This window comes from Jaculus jaculus, chromosome 6, assembly GCF_020740685.1.
Source record: "Jaculus jaculus isolate mJacJac1 chromosome 6, mJacJac1.mat.Y.cur, whole genome shotgun sequence".
NCBI lineage: Eukaryota > Metazoa > Chordata > Mammalia > Rodentia > Dipodidae > Jaculus > Jaculus jaculus.
The window spans coordinates 97,448,120-97,470,211 of record NC_059107.1 but is presented as its reverse complement, the minus strand read 5'-3'; the positions used below and the strand labels follow the sequence as shown (position 1 = coordinate 97,470,211).

Sequence of the window (22,092 nt, the reverse complement as noted above, 5' to 3'; positions counted from 1 at the left end):
GCAGGAAGGAGGATGGGGCCTGTGGCAGAGGCCATGAGGGGACAGACCAGGAAGAGGAGATTGTCCATCCTGCTTTTCTGCACCTCTCTCACTGCCCTTTTCCTGGTCTAGCTCTAGACTCCATCTGCTGTGTCTCACCTCTTGCTCCCCCATCACTGGTCTAGTCTTTTCTCTCCGTGTGTCTCTTTTCTCAGTTGCCTTTTCTGCTTCTGCTGCCACTCTTTCCCATTCATACACTCTCCCACCCTCCCTCCCTCTCTCTCCTATCCCCCCCAGCATCCCCCAAACCTGAAGGTATCAGAGAAGAAAATGGACCCAAGGCATTTCGACCCCCAACAGCTCAAAAGCCAAAAGCAAGCATCCCACCCTCCTTCAGGATTTAGAATGTGGAAGTCAAGCTCCCAACAGTTTTGGTCCCTGTCCTCAGGCACCCAGGTCTCCAGGCCTGTCGTTGGGTGGAAGAGACCGACCCCTTCAGACCTTTCTGGACCAGCTCCCTGCCCCCAGCTGTGCCTGAGCCCTCCCCACCCCCTCCCTCTCGCCTCAGATTCCCCTAATCCCTGCTCCCCCGCCCTCCCCTCTGCCCCACTTTTCCAGGACTCTGATTGGCCGATCCTACTGACTGGGCTGGGGGAGGGGGATAGTAAGGGAGGGGGACCGAGGGCAGAACCAAGGGAAGGGGACACTGTCAGGCCCGGGCCCCTGGGGGGCCAGGGCCAGGCCACTGCCTGGGGGCAGCAGGCACCAGCTACTGAAGGTATGACCACAAGGAGGGTCTCCATGGAGGGAACAGGAAAAGATCCTGGGGACCCCTGGCCTAGGAAGGTCAAGGAAGGCCAAGGGCCAAGCATGCAGCCTCCTGGGTTTGCTTTGTTGGGGGAAGCCCTGTGGCTGCTGCAGCAGCCGGAGCGAGGCTCAGAAAGCAGCTGGGCCAGTGAGAGCCCAGAGGGTCTTGAGTTCTTTTGGGCTGCTCCTTTGGAACCTGGTGAAGTTCCTCCCTGACTCCAGGGGCTGGAGAGGGAGGCTCAGGGGAAGGGGCTGCATGGCCAGCCTGGACTTTCATTTCCCCTTGGGGTCACATGCAGGCGTTCCCCTCCCAGAGGCCTTGGCTGTGCTTCCTCTCGCAGAGCTGGAGCTGAGCCTGCCTGGTGAGACAAAGGGGTTCAGGAGGACTTGGGGGGTGGCAAACGACACCCAAAGATGTCAACCATTAGAAATTATGACTAGAAAGACATCACGATTCTAGGCAGCCTGATTCGGCCTCCCCAGCCCCCTGCAAATCCAGGTCTCACTGTCTCCCTACAGGCAGAGGGATGAATTCCTGCTAGGCTGTGTTCTGGTGACACCCAGGAAAAGTCAGGCAAGAGAAAGGAGTGGCCAGGGGCTTGGGGCAGCCTGGAGAGGAGGACCAGGCTTTTCCTGGGCCTATCAAGTGCCTGTGGGCCTTGGGGCTGGAGGCTAAAAAGGAAGTGAAAACTACTCAGAAGGGAAGACCCGGCTGTGTCTCCCCGGCCGGCTGGGTCCTGCCGCATGGCTCCAAGCAGCAGAGGAAGTGTGTACCGCTCACACTAACACATGCACGCACTAGGGACGTGTTTTTGAGTGTGAGGGCCCCAGCTAGGGAGAAGGACTGCAGAATTGGGCTGGGTTGGGGAGCTTCAGAAGTCTTCCTACCCCACCAAATGTTTTCTCTGCCCTTCAGGCAGCCTGAGCCGGGCAGGGCCCCTCCCTCTGCTACGGCAGCCCCCCATCATGCAGCCCCCGTTGGACCTCAAGCAGATCCTGCCCTTCCCACTGGAGCCAGCCCCGACCCTGGGCCTTTTCAGCAACTACAGCGCTGTGAGTATAGCAGCAACCCCCACCAAGGCCTGGACACCCCGCTTCCAGCCCGCCCTTGCACTCTTCCTCTCAGGTCTAACTCATTCCCACTACAGCCTCCATCTTTACATCTATCAATGACAAGCATGGCTGGCTCTTTGGTGTACTGTCAAGAGCAGTGACAGTAAGGTGTTCACTGTGCCGGGATCTCGCTGTCAGCAGCCTCACAGGTGCCCCTGAATCACCCACCATCCATCCCCCTAGGCAATGAGTGCTGAAGGGATGATGCTGTAGGGAGGTTGGTGGAGGCCGAGGATGCAGAAAGATAAGCCTGGGTGGACAGGATCAGTGCTAAGCACAGGGAGGGCCAGGAGGTAGTCTAGACTTAACAGGATAAGAAATAGGGAGCCACAAACCATTCCGGAGTAGGAGAGAGCCGCGGTGAGAGCTGGGGGGAGGGGGCAGGTGATGGGAACACAGGCTGGAGGAGACTGTCCAGCCACGCAGCTGAGGGGAAGTCAGGCGGAGGCAGGGACGCAGGGGCCTTGGGAAGGAGAGGAAGGGAGGATGTGTAGGTGTCTCCAAGGAAATATTGATCCACCATGGTGACCAAGTAGTGTTGAGGAGGTGCTGGGAAGAGGAGGGTGAGCCCAGGGTTCAGGCCCGTGTGACTGTGGGGAAGTCTTACGGGGTTGGAGGCACAAACTGTCTGGACCAAGGGCGCTGAGGTCACTTGAGGACATGCTCAGACATAGTAGGACAGAACCAGAAAAATCCCACACAGAGGGAATGTGAGGCCTGGGGAGAAGGCTGAAGCTAAAAGTTTGTGGGAGTCAGCTTTATTCAACTCAAGACATCTTCTGTTAAACCACACTGGGCTACAGACACACACAGAGTCCAGCATGCACCAGGCCCTACAACGGACATTTCTGTAGATCATTAGAATTATATTTCACAAGAGCCCACCAAGGCAGACAGTAGTATTTCTGTTGGACAAGTAGGATAACAGAAACCAGGGCTCAGAGGATAGACATTGACACGATATGTACCCAAGACAGAATTCTAACCCATAGTTCTCTAATAGGAAAAAAAAAAAAAAATCCAGGTGTGGTGGCACACACCTTTAATCCCGGTTCTTGGGAGACATAGGTAGGAGGATTGCCATGAGTTCAAGGCTACCCTGAGATTACATAGTGAATTCGAAGCCAGCCTGGGCTACAGTAAGACCCTACCTTGAAAATAAAAAATACACAGTGCCTGGCACTACCTACACAAGACCATTGTTATAGGAAAAGATGATGACATCAAAATAAAAGAGAGACTGATTGAGGAGGGAGGGGATATGATGGAGAGTGGAGTTGTGAGGGGGGAGGGAACTATGCTTTATTGTCTATAATTATGGACGTTATAACTAATGAAAAATTAAATAAAAAGAAAATAACAAAAACTTTAAAATATAGACAAACTAAACCAAACCAAGAATGGTGGTTCGCACCTATAATCCTAGCACTCAGGAGGCTGAGATAAAAGGATCACAATGAATTTGAGGCTAGGCTGGGCTACAAAGTGAGTTCTGTGTCAGCCTGGGTTTAGAGTGACACTCTTCCTCAAAACTAAACAAGCATTTGCATTGCACTGTGATGCTTACAAAGCATTTGTCACATCTTGACCTTCACAGCTTTGGGCGGCTCTTGTTTGCTGCCCCTAAGAGTGGCTAAGATACCTGAGGAAAATGGACAAAAATGGGCTGTAAGAAAGGTAGTGTCCTATACATATACAGACAGGAGGGAAAATATGAGACAGTTCTAGTGTAAGCACCCTTAAGTACAGGAAAGAAAAGTAGACACGTACAGCAAAGGGAAGAGTATAAATGTCACAGAAGCATCAAGAAAGATGCAATTTAAACTGGGCATGGTGGCTCGTGCCTGGCACCCCAACATTTAGAGGGTAGAGGCAGAAGCTCAAGGTCATCCTTGGTGATAGCAAGTTGGAAGCTAGTCTGGGTGACCAGAGACCCTGCCTCAAATCCTGCCCCTGTCAAGGGATCTGGGATTAAACTCAGTGGTAGAGCACTTGTCTAGCATGCTTGAAGTCCTAAGTTCAGTTGTAAGCACCACTCAAAAATAATACAATTTAGGGCTGTAGAGATGACTTAGCAGTTAAATCATTTGCCTGCAAAGCCAAAGGACCCTGGTTGGATTCCCCAGGACCCACATAAGCCAGATGCTCCAGGGGATGCAAGCATCTGGAGTTCATTTGCAGTGGCTGGAGGCCCTGGCATGCCCATTCTCTCTCAGTCTCTCAAGTAAATAAATAAATGAAATATATATTTAAAAAACAATGATAATTCAATTTACCCGGGTGTGGCAGTACATGCCATTAATCCCAGCACTCTGGTGGCAGAGGTAAGAGGATTGCCAAGAGTTCAAGACCAGCCTGAGACTACAGTGAATTCCAGGTCAGCCTGCGCTAGAGCGAGGCCCTACCTCAAAAAAAAAAAAAAAAAAGCCAAAAAGGCATGCACCATTATGCCCAACTGTTATTCCCATATTAAAAAAAAAAAAATTCTACTTGCATGTGTGTGTTGGGGGGGGGGGGTACCAAGGTTTCTTGTTGCTGCAAACACAGTTGCATGTGTTACTTTTTTGCACCTGACTTTATGGGGATCCTAAGAATTGAGCCTGGTCTTCAAGATTTGCAAGCAAGCAGTTTTAACTGCAGAGCCCTCTCCCCAGACCCTTTATCCCCATTTTATAGATGAAGAAATACAGTCCTAGAGACCTTAAGTCATTTGTCTAAAGTCACAAAGCTACTTAGTCCACTTATGTAAATAGTGCAGGGAGTCTCTTTTCTTTTCTAAACAAGGTCTTGCTACTGTAGCCAAGGCTGGCCTCAAAGTTACAGTGATCATTCGGCCTTGCCTATGGGATTAAAGGTGTGCACTAACATGTCTGGCTGGAATCCAGGGTTTCTGACTCCAGAAGGCACATGACTCCACTGCTTTTAGTGAAGCTACTTAAAGCCATGAGCATGGGGTCCTGGGGTTGTAGCTCATAGGTAGAGCACTTGTTTAGCATGCACAAAGCCCTGAGTTCAGCCTCTAGCACCACACTAAAAATACCAAGAAGAGGGGCAAAGTAGCACATACCTGCAATCCCAGCACTTAGCAGATGGAAGCAGGAGGAAGGTGAATTCCACCTGGACTACCTAGCAAGACTATCTCAAAGAAAAAGAAAACTTGTGGCTCCCGGGTAAGAAAGCAGCCTCGTTCTCCAGCCCTGCTGTGAGCTACACCCCAGAGGCAGAGCAAATACAAGCCAAGGATTCTGAAAGCCCAGCTCCCCATTTCAGTATGAAAAATCACACAACTATTCATGAAGCTGAGGCAGGAGGATCAAAAGTTCAAAGTCAGGCCAGGCTTGGTGGTGCATGCCTTTAATCCTAGCACTCAGGAGCAAGGGTAGGAGGATGGCTGTGAGTTTGAGGCCACCCTGAGACTACACAGTGATTCCAGGTCAGCCTGGGCTAGAGTGAGACCCTACCTCAAAAATCCAAAAAAAAGCCAGGTGTGGTGGTGCACGCTTTTAATCCCAGCACTCAGGAGGCAGAAGTAGGAGAATCGCCATGAATTCGAGGCCACCCTGAGTCTCTGTAGTAAATTCCAGGCCAGCCTGGTCTAGAGTGAAACCCTACCTTGAAAAACCAAAATAAATAAATAAAGTTCAAAGTCAGCATAAACAATTTAGTAAGACGTTCATCTCAAAGTAACAAATAGGGCTAGAGGGATGGCTTAGCAGTTAAGGCATTTGCCTACAAAGCCAAAGGACCCAGGTTTGATTCCCCAGGACCCACGTTAGCCAGATGCACAAGGGGTTACAAGCATCTGGACTTCATTTGTAGTGGCTAGAAGCCCTTGTGTGTCCATTCTCTCCCTCTCCCTCTTCTTCTTTCTTTGTCAAATAAAATATATAAAAAACAGGGGGCTGGAGGGCTGGCTTAGCAGTTAAGGTATTTGCCTGCAAAGCCAAAGAACCCAGGCTCGATTCCCCAGGGCCGACATTAGCCAGATGCACAAGGGGGCTCACACATCTGGAATTCGTTTGCATTGCTGAAGGCCCTGGCGTGCCCATTCTCTCTTTCTCTTTCTTTCTCTGTCAAATAAATAATATAAAATGTTTAAAAAATAATAAGGCTGGAGATATGGCTTAATGGTTAAGCACTTGCCTGTGAAGCCTAAGAATCCTGGTTCGAGGCTCAATTCCCCAGGACCCGCATAAGCCAGATGCACAAGGTGGTGCATGAATTTGAAGTTTGTTTGCAGTGGATGGAAGCCCTGGCACACCTATTCTCTTTCTCTCTCTGCCTCTTTCTCTTTCTGTCTGTCTGTCACTCTCAAATGAATAAATAAAAACTTAAAAAATAAAAATAAAGGTGGAGCTGGAGAGATGGCTTAGCAGGTAAGGCATTTGCCTGTAAAGCCTAAGGACCCAGGTTCAATTCTCCAGGTCCTATGTAAGCCAGATGCACATGGTGGTGCATGTGTCTGGAGTTCGTTTGCAATGGCTGGAGGCCCTGGTGTGCCCTCTCTCTCTCTCCCTCTGTCTATCTCTAATAAATAAATAAAAATAAATCTTAAAAAACAAATAAAGTGGAGGGCTGGAGAGGTGACTTACTGGTTAAGGCACTTGCCTGCAAAGCCTAAGGACCCATGTTCAACTCTCCAGGTCTCACGTAAGCCAGATGCACAGCAATGCAAGCGCACAATGTTGCACATCCACACAAGGGGGTGCACGCTTCTGGAGTTCAATTACAGTGGCTAGAGGCCCTGATGCCCCAATTCTTTCTTTCTCTTTCATAAAAAAAAAAAGTCCAGAGCCAGGCATGGTGGCACACACCTTTAATCTCAGCACTTGGGAGGCAGTGGTAGGAGGATCACTATGAGTTTGAGGCTACCCTGAGACTACAGAGTGAATTCCAGATCAGCCTGGGCTAAACTGAGACCCCAGCTTGAAAAAAAAAAAAAGTCCAGGGCTGGGCTGGAGAGATGGCTTCACAATTAAGCATTTGTCTGTGAAGCCTAAGGACCCCAGTTCGAGGCTTGATTCCCCAGGATCCACCTTAGCCAGATGCACACGTCTGGAGTTTGTTTGCAGTGGCTGGAGGCCCTGGTGTTCCCATTCTCTCTCTCCCTCCTCAAATAAATAAACTAATTAAATCAAAAATAAATAAATAAAGGTGGGCTGGACGTGGTGGCACACGACTTTAATCCTAGCACTCGGGAGGCAGAGGTAGGAGGATAGCTATGAGTTCCTTGAAAAACTTTAAAAAAAAAAAACTAAAATAAAAAAAAACAAAGGTGAGGTGTGATGACCTGTACCTGTAAACTTAACACTTGAGGCAGGAGGATCACCTTAAGTTCAAGGTCACCCTCATCCACAAGTGAATTTCAGGCCAGCCTTTGCTACAGAGTGAGACTCTGTCTCTGAAGGAAGGAAGAAAGGGGAGGGAGGAAGAAAAGAGAAAAGAGAGCCAGGTGCGGTGGTACACACCTTTAGCCTTTAATCCCAGCACTTAGGAGGCAGAGGTAGGAGGATCACCATGAGTTCAAGGCCACCCTGAGACTACATAGTGAATTCCAGTTTAGCCTGGACTGGAGTGAGACCTTACCTCATAAAACCAAAAAAAAAAAAAAAAATACAAAGGAAACAAAATGCTGGAGAGATGGCTTAGCGGTTAATGCATTTGCCTGCAAAGCCAAAGGATCCCAGTTCGATTCCCCATGACCCACATAAGCCAGATGCACAAGGGGTGCATACGTCTGAAGTTTGTAGTGGCTGGAGGCCCTGGTACATCCATTCTCTCTCTCTCTCTCTCTTTGCCTCTTTCTCTCAAATAAATAACTAAAATATATTTTAAAATGTTAAAAAGAGAGAGAATAGTGTGCTACCATTTATAAAACTGAAAGAAGGGAGATATTTATTCATGAATAATGGGATAGGCAGTAGGATGGATACCAAAGAATTTACAAATACTGGTGCTACTCTGTGTGGGAATGGAGAATTTATAGTTAGTAGTAAAGATGCACTTTTGTTTTGTAGAGGCAAGGTCTCACTCTAGCTCAGACTGACCTGGAACTCTGTAGTCCAAGCAGGCCTCAAACTCACAGCATTCCTCCTACCTAAGCCTTCCAAGTGGTGGGATTAAAGGTGTGAGCCACAATGCCCAGCTCAGAGCTGTACTTTTTTTTTGAGGTAGGGTCTCACTCTAGTTCAGGCTGACCTGGATGGAATTCACTATGTAGTCTCAGGTGGCCTCAGATTCACAGTGATCTTCCTACCTCTGCCTCCCAAGTGCAGGGATTAAAAGCATGTACCACCACACCTGGCTCTTCTTCTTTTTAAAAAAATATTTATTTGTTTGTTTGTTTGTTTGTTTGAGACAGAGAAAGAGAAAGAGCGAGAATGAGAGTGCCAGGGCTTCTAGCCACTGCAAACAAACTCCAGATGCATGTGCCACCATGTGCATCTGGCTTATGTGAGACCTGGAGAATCAAATCTGGGTGTCTTAACCACTAACCTATTTCTCCAGCCCCTCTTTTTTTCTTTCTTGCTACCTCTGCTTCCCGAGTGCTGGGATTAAAGGTGTACGTCACCACACCCAGCTTATTTTTTTAAATTATTTTTATTTATTTGCAAGCAGAGAGAAACAGACAGACAGAGAATGTGTGTACCAGGACCTCCAGCTGCTGCAAGTAAACTCCAGATGCATGCACCACTTTGTACATCTGGCTTTAAGTGGATACTGGGGAATGGAACCTGGGTCGTTAGGCTTTGCAGGCAAGTACCTTAGCCACTGAGCCATCTCTCCAGCCCTTGTTGAATTTTTATCAAAGAGCTTTCTGTTTTGTTTTCTTTTTCAACTTTTTAAAGATATTTTATTTATTTACTTATTTGAGAGAGAGAAGGAGGGAGAATGGGAGATCCAGGGCCTCTAGCCACTGCAAACAAACTCCAGATGTGCTACCTTGTGCATCTGGCTTACCTATCCTGAGTTCTTAGCTTTGCAGGCAAGTGCCTTAACCACTAAGCCATCTCTCCAGCCCTAATTTTTAAAAATTTATTTGTTTATTTGAGAAAGAATGGGTACACCAGGGCTTCTAGCCACTATAAACAAACTCCAGACATATGCACCACCTTGTGCATCTGGCTTACTTGGGTACTAGGGAATTGAACCTGGGTCCTTTCACTTCACAGGCAAGCACCTTAACCACTAAGCCATCTCTCCAGCCCTTTTTGTTTTCATTTTTTTGTTGTCATCATTGTTTTTCCAGGGAGAGCTTACTGTAGCCCAGGCTTACCTGGAATTCACCATGTAGGCTCAGGCTGGCCTTGAACTTACAGCAATCCTACCTTAGCCTCCTGAGTGTTAGCATTAAAGACATGCATCACCACATCCTGCTTTCTTTTTTTTTTTTTTTTTTTTTTGGTTTTTCAAGGTAGGGTCTCACTCTCTAGCTTAGGCTGACCTGGAATTCACTATGTAGTCTCAGGGTGGCCTTGAACTCACAGCCATCCTCCTACCTCTGCCTCCCAAGTGCTGGGACTAAAGTTATGTGCCACCACACCAGGCTCAAGGTTTATTGAGGTAGGGTCTTGCTCTAGTCCACACTGACCTAGAATTCACTATGTAGTGTCAGGGTGGCCTCGAACTTATGGTGATCCTACCTGTGACCCCAGAGTGCTGGGTTTAAAGGTGTGTACCACCACACCTGGCTGGTTTTGGCTTTTTCAGACAGAGTCTCACTGTATATCTCTGGCATCCTAGAAGTTGCTATGTAGACCAGGCTAGTCTTGAACTGGTGACAGTCTTCCTTCTTCTACCTCCCAAATGCTGCAAGTACAGGTGCGTGCCACCACATCCACCATTTTTTTGAGAGGGAGGGGATTTTGTGACAAGGTCTCACTCTGTAGCCCAGGCTGGCCTTGAATTTCCAGTGTTCTACCTACCTCAACCTTCTAAGTGCTTGGGTCATTGGAATGAGATAATAGGCCCAGTAAGCATTTTTTTGCTTTTGTTTTTTTCAAGGGTGGTTCTCCCTCTAGCCCAAGCTGACCTGGAATTCACTATGAAGTCTCAGGGTGGTCTCAAATTCATAGTGATCCTCCCAAGTGTTGAGATTAAAGGCATGGGCTACCACACCTGGTAGCTTTTTTTTTTTAAGCACAAAATAGCTCCTCAAAATGCAGGCATGGTGGTATATACATGTAATGCCAGCCCTTGGGAGGTTGAGGCAGGAGGATTATAAGGAATCCAAGGCTATCCTGGGCTACATAATGAGGTCCAGGCCAATTTGAACTAGAGAGAGGCTGTGTCACCCAACAAGGAAACAAACAGATGGATCTAAGTAAAGAGGGCTGGGGGCACTGTTCAACATTTGAGTACTTACCTAGGATGTGACAGTCCCTAGTACCACACACACAAAAAAGGGTAAATTAATAAATTATTAAAGACATGATCGCGAGAGGCGCAGGAGCGCAGCAGGATGCTAAACTGCATCATCTTTGGCATCTGAGTAGCAGGATGTGAATTGATGTTCCACAGTCTTGGCGGTGACCTTCGGCAAGTCATCTAACCATCCTGAACTTCATCAACTAAAAAATGAGATGACAGTCAGATATGGTAACACATGCCTTTCATCCCAGCATTTAGCAGTCTGTGGTAGGAGAATCACAAGTTCATGGCCAGATGGGCCTACACAGTAAGATGCTGTATACAAAAGAAGGGTGTGTGTGTGTGTAGTAATAGTACAACCTCGGAAGTTTGTATGAATTGTCTTGTTATAAAATCATAACGCTCAGCACAGAGTGAGTGCTCAAGCAAAATTAAGCGCTGGAAGATAGGATGTTCAAGGCCTGGGAGATGAGCAGCGGGAGCAGGAGACCGGAGGGGGCGGGGAGGGAAACATGCTCCTGTGGAGGTGGAGAGACCCAGGGAGAGGAGCGGCTGCACCAGTCGTGTCCGATTCTGCAGCGGAAGGAGGACTGCAGAAAGGCCGCAGGCTGGCCTCTGGAAGTCCTACCAGCCGCTAAGTCAGTGGCTTTGGAGTCTGGCTGCCCAGGTTTAATTCAAATCCCAGCTTATGACCTTGGGCAAATTACTCACCCTCTCTAAACCCCAGTTCCTTCATGTATAAAACGAAGATCGTGGTTGTGGTGATTAAACTAGATAATCCAAGCAATGAGCACGGTGCAGAGCTGGCACATTCCAAGGGCTCAGTCGACAATTAGATGGCAACGATGGTAGTGAAATTATGGCAGCCTCTCCCTCTCGTGGACTTGTACCTCTCATTCTCCTGCCCCTTAGACTCCTGGCGTGGCTAGCTCCCCTCATTCTGCTGCTCACTGCCCGGTTTCCCTTTGCCCTTGGACTTCCCTCACTGTCTCCCAAAGTCAGCCTCTCTCAAGCCAGCACCCTGTTTCACCCACGTCTGTGAGCCCTGCCCTAGGTGGTACGCGAGGCTGCGAGACCCAGAGGGGAGAGAGGCCTTGTCGGGGGAGAGGGAGGTGTCCAGCGAGGGGGCCGCTTTGCCCTCCTGGGGTTCACCCCGTGCTGTCCCTGCGTGGCCGCCAGAGGGCAGCACGTGCACGGAGCGGGGCTGGGGAACCTGGGGCTCCGGCAGGTGGCGAGTGAGGGGCCCGGGGGGCAGCGGGGCCTGGGCAGCGTCCTCGGCCCGAGGTCGCGCGCGCGCCCGCTCGCAAAGCCCCCGGGTCGACCGTGGGAGGAGATCTCAGACTCCTGGGTGCCCGGGCTTGGTTCCCCATCCCCGTGGAGGAGGCGACTTGTCCGAGCAGTACAGGGGCTGCGTGCAGAAACACTGGCCGAGAGAGGGTCGTCGCGGGAGAGGCTGTCCTAGAAAAGCAAGCATGGGGCGCAAGGGGTGGAAGGAAGGACAGATGTCCGAGCTGGGACCACAAGGTTTCCCGTAGGAACTGGTGGGGTCACTGGACCCAGGAAGGAATCAAGCACCCGAGGTCAGCGGGTCAGCACCCCTGCCTCCGGGACGAGGGGCCTCTGGCCGGACAGGCCCTTCCTGCAAGCAGTGTGCGGACATGGACGTCCCTCCTCTTTCGCCCTAGCCCCCTTCTCCTTCCTCTCCAGCTCCCCGGCCCCGCCCCCGGCCTCCTCGGCCCCGCCTCCGGGGCGGGCTCCGGACCCGGCCGGCGCCGCCTCCCCTCCTCCCCGCCGGCCGGGCCTCACTGCCCCGAGCCGCCCGGGCAACGAGCGCCGCGTCCCCGGCCCGCCCGGCCGGCCAGGCTCGGCCCCCCTCCTGGGTCTGCCGCCCCGGGTCATGGAGCCGCGGCCCCCAGGGTCCCGCAGGGTAAGCCACCCGGCCCCTCCCCTCCCCCGGGCCCCGCGGCTGCCGCAGCGCCCCCCCACCCCATCCCCGCGCCCGCCCTGCGGGGCCGGCCACCGCGCCTCGCGCCCCGTCCGCGGCGGCCGCCCATCCCCCACGCCGCGCGGCCTCGCTAATCTCCGGATCCCAGCTGGCGCCCCTCCCCGCCGCCGCCACCTGGCTGGGTGGGTACCCCAGACCCTGCCTCCCAGGTCCCCCAGGTCTCAGACTTCCACGGGTCCTCCACCTACCCTCCAATCACCATGCTTCCCCAGCCTTGACCCCTTCCCAGCATCCCTTCCCTGTCAGCTTCCACCTGCTCCTTGGACCGCAGCTCTTTTCCTGTCCATCCTCCTTTCTCCTCAGCTCTTCCCTCCCTCCGATTTCACCCCTTCCACTTGTGGCCTCATTTCGAGGGGTGGGGGGAGTCGGTGGTCAAACTAGGGGCAGTGGTCCAGCCTAGAAATCTAACCATAGTCCCCTCCTGTTTCTGATCTGCTGTGGCCTCTTCCCTCCCTGATCCATTTTACCCCAGCTTCAGGGAGCCATTCCCCTTCACCACTGTTGGAGGGCAGGTGGGAAGGGATTGTTTGAGACTTTTCCTGACAGTGCCTAGGCCAGCATCCCGGGAAAGGGGCTCTGGAGTGAGATGGGCTCTGGGAGACCTGGCCTCCACCCCTCTCTAGGGAGCCTTCATCTAGGTCACCAGGGCCTCCTGACCTTGGCCTGGAGCCGCACTTCGGTGGCTCACATTCCACCTGCAATGGGATTGGGCCCCAAGCCCTCACCTTCAGCTCAGTGCCTCCTCAGTTCCTGGAGGAAAAGGTAGGGAGGGCCAGCCTGACCCCTGCAGCACTGTCCCACTCCCCAGCCCACTCCAAGATGGTGTTTCTGGACTTGAACCTGAAGAGAAGGCTGTACAAGTTAAGTTCTCACCCTGGAGGAGGAACCCGAGTTGGGCTGGAACTGTTTTCAGGGGATGCAGTTTGGGATGCTCAGTGCACAACTATCCTCAGGTCCTGGGCCCTCAGCCCTGCAGGAGAGCAAGCTGGCTTGACTGGGTGGGTATAGGGACCAGGAGACCGATTTTCCCTCTCCATCCTACTCCTCTCTCCCAACTGCTTTCATCCGACTTAGGTTTCCTGGCCCGGATTGGGTTTCTATCTGGGCGGAATTCCCATTCCCCACCCAGCATGTGAGGAGGTCCAGAGCTTATGAGAACCCTGGGAAGAGTTTGGGGTGGGGGAGTCTGAAAAGGAAGGACAGGCCTAGAGTCTGGAAGCTGAGAGCAGCAATCTGTCTCCCCTGACTGATTAAAGCCTGTCTCCAACTTTGTCTTTCTTTCTGCCAGACACATCATACATTCGCACAGATAAACACACAGCTGAAGATGACACAACCTGACCATCCGTGGTGTCAGCAAAGCCCCCAGCACAGAAATGTTGATCCACAAATGATGTACAAACAGTACATGACACCCGTTCACACTCCACCCATACAGACTGCCTAATGCACACAAACACGCCCATTCTTTTGCTCCTGGCCTCCCAACCATATGACTGGGGCTTCCAGGAAGCTCCTGGGAAATGAAAAGAGCCACTGGGGATGAGGGAACACTGCTCCCAACCAGGAGCAGGCAAGAGACTGACACTTACCATTTATCTGAACCCAGTCACGGCTCCTGCATCCACCACTACCCAAAATGAGGCAGAGTGAGGCCAGTGCCCAACTCATGGGGACACCGAAGACCCTTTTCTGGCAGTAACCCCAACCAGCTGGGGAGACTCTTGGGGGAGGCAGGAAAAGTGAAGATGTCTGAGCTTTGTGTTTCATCCTTCAAGTTGTCTCATGAAGAACTCTTTAACACCTAGGCACAGGGAGGGGCCCAGCTGAGTTGCTGTAAGTCTTCTGCAACTATGTCTTAATGCTCTCCACCTGAAAGATAAGGTTTCAGTCCAGACTCAGAGGTTCTGAGAGGTCTCAGCCATCTCCCAGTCCTCTTCAGCCCCAGTCTGGCTCCTCCCTGCCTAGCAGCCCAAAGGGAGGAGGACTGCTTTGGGCTGGATCCCCTGATAGCAGACGGCTTCAAGAGGCTCTGTCCAATCCCCTCCTTGTGTGATCTCTTGGCTGGAGACTGCAAAGACATCTGCTGACCCAGGGTGGAGCAAAGAAGGTTCCTAATCCCACCCAGCCCCACAGCCCAGCCCTGAAACCCTGCTCAAGCTGATGGGAGAGTGGTCAGAAGATGCCTTGCCCAGCTGCTCCTGTGCCCCTCCTCCCCATTCCTCCCCAGAGAACCAGGCACTCTCTCCTGCTGCCTTAAAGAGGTCCTCAGCATAAGCATGTTAGGGCAAGCTGGGGCCCAGAGATGAGAAGCTGGGAACATCTGTCTCCCCGGACCAGAAGCTACTTGGCAGATAGTTCTATCCCAGAGGGGGGCCAAAAGGGCTTGGGGTGCCACTGAAGGTCCTAGAGTCTGTGGGCTTTGGGGCCGTCAGTGATGTCTAGCAGATTGGCCTAGCTTGTAGGCTAGGTCAAGGTGACATAGTTGAACCTTCATGGTGCGATGGAGCGGGACAGGAGTCTAGGTTGAGGTTCCGGCTGTGCTCTTGCAGACAGGTCACGTCTGCTTTGCGTGAAATGGCAGCTCGGGGAGCAGTGGCGCCCTCAGGTCCTTCCCCGTGCTGCCTGGAAGGCCAGGCTGAGACAGCCCGAGGACTGAGGCTCAGTTGCCTCAGGTACACTGAGGGCTGGACAGGGCTCTGGGACTTTTGGTTCGCCCAGTAAGTGGGAGATGTTGGGGTGATAGGATTGAGCTTATGCAGGGGTTCCTGACTCACCCCAGCCTGCCTCCACAGATGGACCCTGTGCAGAAGGCTGTGCTCTCCCACACTTTTGGGGGACCCCTCCTCAAGACCAAGCGACCCGTCATTTCCTGTAATGTCTGTCAAATCCGCTTCAATTCTCAGGTAAGCAGTCAGGCTGCCATCCCACCCACCTAATGAGTTGGATAGGGGCACCCTCGCAGGGACCTTGCTGGAGGGTAAGAAGCTGGTGGCTTTGAGTAAGGAGCAAGGATTAGGAGCATATTGGGGGGCAGGGAATGGAGGACGCTGCAGGGGGCATGGGTTGGTAGAAGGCACTTGCAAGGGACAAGTGGTCAACCATTTTGTGTTTGTTTGGTTGGGTTTTGGTATTTTGCAGTTCTGGGTATTGAATCCAGAGCCTCACACATGCTAGGCAAGTACTGTACCACTGAGCTGTATTGAATCCTCAGTCCTTTTCCTCACCTTTATTTTGGGACAGAGTCTCACTAGGTTGCCCAGGCAGGCCTTGAACTCTCAGTCCTCTTGCCTCAGCTTCCAGAGGGGCTGGGATTACGGGCCTGTGCACCAGGTTTAGCAGTTGCTGGGAGAGTCGACCACTCCTCTAAGGCTGACACCCCCTCATCCCTGGGGATCTGGGGCCTCTTCGCTCAGAGTTTCTGGGAACTCAAGCGGCAGGGTGACCCTGCGTCCTCAGGTGCAAAGCCGAGTTAGGCCATTGGCTCCTCTAAAGAGCCTGAGTCGTCTTTGGCCTCCGCTGAACTCCTGTCCTTCCCACTTCCCTCTAACTTCCTGGCCTCCCCTTCTCTACACCCCATTTCTACCCTTCAGGCCCCCTGGCCCCTCTGAGACTGTCCCCATGGAGAAAAGCCAGATTCCCTCCCTCGGAAGCCCCACTGGAACTTCTGTTTAGGTTCAGAGAGGGCTATAGTGGGAGCAGGGCCTGAGAGTTGTTGAGGAAAACAGCAGCCTCATTCTGCTGAGTAGGGGAAAATAAAAGCATGTTCTCTTTCTCTGCACTATGCCTGTGCATGCGTGTGTGTGCGCGCACGCACACACAGCATGTGCCTGCTGGGCCTTGCACACCACTGCTCTACCCCTGACCTGTCAATCTTGTTTTCCTGCCTACCCATACCTTTTATTTTGACCCTTGTTTAGGTGACCTTGTGCTTCTGAGATTATATTCTTAGTAGGAGTGCAAATAGAAGAGAAGGGTAGGGGCAGTCAGTGAGTAGGTGGGGCTAGAACTAACCCAGCATTAGGCCTCTGGTTGCCTGGACCCCAGGCACCCTCTCCTAACCTTGTCTCCACTCACTGGTGGAGGGAACAAGGTTGGCAGGGTAGAGAGCCAATGACAGCCAGCCAGCCCTCCCCTCTTTGTGCCCTTCCTTTCCCTCCCCATCAAGTGGCTCTGTTTTGACAGCTGTCTCTGCTGCTGTCTCCTGTCTCCAGAGCTGGGCTTGAGTCCAGGGTCCTCCAGGGTATCCACAGAGGCTTCAGGGAAAATAAGACCTTTGGGGGTGGTCAGGACAGAGCTGGTGAAGCAGCAGAGCAGGCGCCTGGGTGGAGGCGGGCGCAGGCACCAAGGCCTAGGGGTCTAAGAGGATGCTGGCCTGATGCAAAAAGCTTGGGGACCCCCTTCCCTCTACTAAGGACCATGTGGGGGGCCTGAGTCAGCAGCCAAACCCTGGGTGTGGTGGTGGGGGTGTGATCTGTGCTAGCTGGGGGTCGAGATTCCCAGGGACTAAAGCTTGGGAAAGCTCCTGGGAGCCCAGGAACACACAGACTAGCTGGCAGGGGTGTAGGCAGAGAGCCACTGCAGCCTGCTGCGACCACCCCAGGACCTACATGAGCAAGCTCTGTAGGGAGGCTGGGCGAAGGAAAGGTCACCTCAGACTCCCTGTTCTTCCTCCATCCCTGAAGAGCCAGGCTGAGGCGCACTACAAGGGTAACCGCCACGCCCGCCGAGTCAAAGGCATCGAGGCCGCCAAGACCCGAGGCAAGGAGCCTGGTGTCCGGGAAACAGGAGACCCCGCTCCACCAGGCAGCACCCCCCCAAGTGGGGATGGTGTAGCCCCTCGTCCAGGTGTGTCTGAGTCCCCCCCACACACCACGTTCCTCAACTGATCTCTGTCTTTTTGTTCTCTCCCCCATTTCCCAGAACTCTCCTCTGCTTCTCTCCTCCTCCCTCAGTCCCCACCCCCACCGCCACCCAAGGTGAGTCCTGGAGCCAGACACAGTGATGTCAAATTTCCATCCTGTCACCTCACCCACCCTGCCTCAGCTCTTGTCAACAACAGAGTCCCTGCTGTCTGTCCCCCCCACCCCCACTGCCCAGTGACTCACAGTGGGGCTAGGGTGAGGCCACCTGGCAAGGCTCCCCAGAAACAGGAAAGCGTCCAATCTAGAGGAACCCTTCACATTAGAGAGGGACTGGAACATCAGAACCTCACTAGGCTTCCCCAAGAAAGGCTGAGGCCATGCGCCCCAGGAGACCTGCTGGATAATCTTGCGTGGACCTGTGGATGTAGGACCTCTTGGGGTCAGGATTTGCTTTTCTGGCAAATATGAGAGCAAAATTTGAAGACCTTTGAAGCACTTTACAAAAAGTAACTTTGAAATTTTCCCCCCTCATGGCTAGTGGCCATCCTCAACTTTCCTTCCAAGAAACTGGGAAGAGGAGACATGAGGACAGGAAGATAGGAGCCCCCCTACCCTGGGATTACCACATCAGAAGTCAGCCCCAGCCAAGTTTCCTCTATCTGGCCTGCCCTTCTTGTCTCTCCCTAAGAAAAGGGCAAAACAAGCCTCTGAACTGCCAGCTTGGGACCCCCATGGTCAACACCACCTCATCAGAGGACCTCCCTCAGCCACATCCAGATCTCAGATCAAAGGAGTGGGCCGGGTTCTCGTGGTGCTCCGGCTGCCTCTGAGCCTGATCATCTTGGATTGGTTAAAAACTCTAGAAAGCAGAGTTGAGGATGGTGGTGGTGGAGGCGGTGTGATGGCATTTTTTTTGACTAGCATGCATGGTTGTAGGCATTACACACATATCACCTCATTTAGTTCCTGCACACTGCCTCTGAGGATACAAGCGCTTGTCCTGCTTTCACAAGCCATGAAGTCCTGTCCAGACTGGGATGGGGACGTGCTGTCTGGCTTGGGATGGAGGTGGAAGGTGCCAGGAATGAGTAAGAGAAGTAGGGGCAAGATCATGGGATGGACAAATACACACACTCACACACACACACCCCTCTGCAGTGGCCAGGGAATTGCAACTCACCAGCTCCCTTCCCCTAGAACCTCCTCCCCATGACCCGGAAACTGGATCAGCGGATGGAGCAAGAATGGGAGCGCTAGAGTTTCCCCTGCACAGAGGCCAGAGCCCAGCGCAGAGGCCCGGGGCCGTGCATCTTTAATAGAGCCATGAATTATAGAGCAACCTGCATCCCTGCCTCTTCCCTGTTCGCTTCTTCTGTTTCTCTTTCCCTGTGCTGTCTGCATCCATCTCTTCTGACCTTCCTCATCCCTGTTCTGTCCCTTCCCACAGCTCCATGGTGTGCCTCCCTGGGAGCTGGGCAGGACTCTGGGAAGGGGCTGTCCTGGCAAGAAGCCCAGGCTGGCCATGGGGTGGGGGGTGAATCCTTGTTCTCTGCCTCTCCTCTAAGCTGGGCAGGCTGCCAGCTTTACCCTAAGGTAAGCTGGTGAGGCCAAACCTCCCTGGGGTATGGGGAATGAGCCAGACACTGGAATCTCACAGTCAGCCTGTGGCAGCTGAACTACATCTGGCTGGGGCCCAGGACTTGAGAACATGCATGTTGTCACAGGGTGGGGACTCCTGGGCCCTTGCCCTCCAGGAAGTGGGAGTGGGTCTCCAAGTGAAGAGCCATCTGGGATGACCCCTATGTTTCTCCCTTAACAGTTTCCATGGAGAATGGCCTGGGTCCAGCTCCAGCATCCCCAGAGAAACAGCCTGCCTCCCCATCCCCTCCCAGTGTTCCAGAGGCTGGCCGGGGTGTAACCAAGGGTGAAGGGGGGACTCCAGCCCCAGCTTCCTTGCCGGGGGGTAGCAAGGAGGAGGAGGAGAAGGCCAAGCGATTGCTCTACTGTGCACTGTGCAAGGTGGCTGTGAATTCCCTATCCCAGCTTGAGGCTCATAACAAAGGTATGTTCCCCCTGTCCCCAGCCACTCTCTCCTGTCCTCAGCCCGCCCCCATCCCACCCTGCATTCTAACTCTCCTGCCTTCCAATGTTTGTGACTATGCTCTGTAAGATCTGCCAGCCACTCTTTTCCCAGCCATTTTCCCCATCTTCTAATCCCTTTCTTCTTCATTCACCTATGTCTTTCCTCTGAGCCACTTTGTGTTTGAGAAGGACCCAAGGGGCTCTAGATAAATCCCATACTTGCCCTACCCTCCCATATTCTAACTGGAAAGATGGGCCTTTGAGGTCTGGGAGAATTTTTCCTCTGTCCCTTACTTCCTGACTTCTGTGGGCTCAGGTACTAAGCACAAGACAATTCTGGAGGCCCGAAGCGGGCTGGGACCCATCAAGGCATACCCTCGACTGGGGCCCCCCACCCCTGGGGAACCAGAGTCTCCTGCCCAGGACCGAACCTTCCACTGTGAGATCTGCAACGTTAAGGTCAATTCGGAGGTCCAGCTGAAACAGGTGGGTCCAAGACCCTTCCCAGAGCGGTGTGGGAGGTTCCATCCCATCATCTGAGGGGAAAGAGAGAACAGTTTGAACTGAGTGAGGACTCTTCTTCAGGCTTGGAGCTGCCCCCTGGGACACTGTTAATTCTGGTTGTGGCCTTGTCCTGCAAGGTTGTTCTTTTCTTTCTTTCTTTTTAAATATTTTTAGCTGGGCGTGGTGGTGCATGCCTTTAATCCCAGCACTTGGGAAGCAGAGGTAGGAAGACTGCCATGAGTTCGAGGCCACCCTGAGACTATATAGTGAATTCCAGGTCAGCCTGAACTAGAGTGAAACTCTACCTCAGAAGGAAAAATTATATATATATATATATATATATATATATATATATATATATATATATATATGATATTAATATATATATAATTTGCAAGCAGAGAGAGATAGAAAGAAGAGAGACAGAGAGAATGGATGCACCAGGGCCTCCAGCCACTACAAACAGAACTTCAGATGTATGTGCTACTTTGCATCTGGCTTTACAGGGATACTGGGGAATCAAACTCCCATTGTAGCCGGGCGTGGTGGTGCACGCCTTTAATTCTAGCAGTCAGCACTTGGGAGGCAGAGGTACGAAGATCACCATGAGTTCAAGGCCCCCTGAGACTACATACAGAATTCCAGGTCAGCCTGTGCTAGAATGAGACCCTACCTCAAAAAAAAAAAAAAAAAAAAAAATTTTAAAAAGTTGTTAGGTTGTGCCTTAGCCGCTGAGCCAGGTCTTTCTTCAGTCCCAAGGTTGCCTTTTTCTGAGAACTTAGTCCATCACCCACTCTCCCCACAGCACATCTCCAGCCGGCGGCACAGAGATGGCGTGGCCGGAAAGCCCAATCCACTACTGAGCCGTCACAAGAAGCCTAGGGGTGCGGGGGAGCTGACGGTGAGGCCTGGGCACTGGCCTAATGGGCTATGGCAGGGCCCAAGGGGGTTGGAAAGCGGGATGTTCCTGGGAGAGATGAGGTTTGCAGGGACTGCTCGCTGACCTCTTTCCCCACCTCTCTTCCTTCAGGGCACTCTGACTTTCTCCAAGGAGCTGCCCAAGTCACTGGCCGGAGGCCTGCTCCCCAGCCCCCTAGCGGTGGCTGCGGTGATGGCAGCCGCAGCAGGCTCCCCTCTGTCCCTGCGTCCAGCTCCGGCCGCACCTCTTCTGCAGGGACCGCCCATCACTCACCCCCTGCTTCACCCAGCCCCGGGACCCATCCGAACTGCTCACGGACCCATTCTCTTCTCCCCTTACTGACCTCAACCTTGAACCCCTCCCACTGAACCCCCCACCTGCAGCCGGGACCCAGGCCTCCGGGCCCCCAAGCCCGCCCCTCCTCCCGGCGCTCCCTGAATGGTCTCTTTCCCCCCCACCCCGAGGTACGGGGTTCCAGGAAAGGGGAGGGGTAGCGGGGGAGGGGGGCTTCAGAAGGGGGGGAACACCCCAGATCTCAGGGAACCCCGCCCCCTGCCCTTCCCTCTCCCCTATAAAAGGGGGGGCCGTCTCACCCCTGAGCCCCCTTGGAGACACCCCCCTCCCAAAAGCCATGTCCATCCAGCCCTTCCCCTCCAAACCTAGCACAAAACGGGGTTCACAAGCCATGGTCGGGGCCCGGGGCGGGGGAAGGAGATGGATTTTCTTGGCAATAAGCGGACTCTGGGACTCCGGCTCCCCTACCCCAAACTAAAGCGCTTCCGTGAATACCCCGTCCTCCACAGGGGGAGGGGAGCAGGCGGGATCCTGGGTCCCTTGTAAGCACTTTGGTTTTACCGCCTGCAACCTCACTGTGCCCGCCCCGCACCAAACCCCAGCCCCAAGTCTCGCCGGGCCCCTTCGCAGAGGGCAGCACTCGGGGCATCTCCGGCACTTGGGTGGGACCAAGGAGATGCCGCCATAGACCCTTCCCTCGCCTCCTTCCTCCGCAGTCCGGGTTCCATTCTTTTCACCAGCACCCATCGCCCAAGGGGTACCGAGGGGGGCAAGGGGTGTCCAGTCCAAGCCCACCCCCGCCTCGCCTTCCGCAAAACTGTGAGCAAAAAGCAATAGAAGCCTCGCCCCCGCCCCTCCCCCTTCTGCAAGACTCGCCGTCTGTAGCCTCTCCCAGCCCCGCTCCAAGACCTCATGGCTGTCCCCTCCCGAGACACCTCCACTGCACAAATGGGCGGGGGCGTGACCCCACTCCCACCCCTTCTGTGGTTTCTGTATGGTCAGCCCTAACAGTCGCCGACCCGGGAGGGGGCACGGCCCCCCCACTCGTCCCCATGGACTCTCTGCTTGACAATGTAGCAACCCCGGCCCCCTCCCAAGCCCTTCCCTCTCCTCTCCTCGACAATAAAGTCTGGATTCTCGTTCTGCCCTCCGCG

General features: G+C 53.1%; 1 protein-coding gene across 3 annotated transcripts in view; it reads left to right on the top strand.

Moving 5' to 3' along the window:
* Znf385a (zinc finger protein 385A) overlaps window positions 1-22,092 on the top strand; it is a 27,914-nt gene extending 5,822 nt beyond the window's left edge. Inside the window, exons 2-8 of one of the 3 annotated variants that reach the window (XM_004649927.2) lie at window positions 1,703-1,839; window positions 15,070-15,180; window positions 16,960-17,122; window positions 18,959-19,201; window positions 19,538-19,707; window positions 20,531-20,626; window positions 20,756-22,092. In XM_004649927.2, coding sequence (XP_004649984.1) covers window positions 1,703-1,839; window positions 15,070-15,180; window positions 16,960-17,122; window positions 18,959-19,201; window positions 19,538-19,707; window positions 20,531-20,626; window positions 20,756-20,986 — 1,151 coding nt within the window. In that variant the 3' untranslated portion in view covers window positions 20,987-22,092. Of the gene's footprint in view, window positions 1-1,702; window positions 1,840-12,116; window positions 12,197-15,069; window positions 15,181-16,959; window positions 17,123-18,958; window positions 19,202-19,537; window positions 19,708-20,530; window positions 20,627-20,755 lie in introns of those variants that run through there. The other 2 variants (XM_045153614.1, XM_045153615.1) reach the window with 2 other exon arrangements.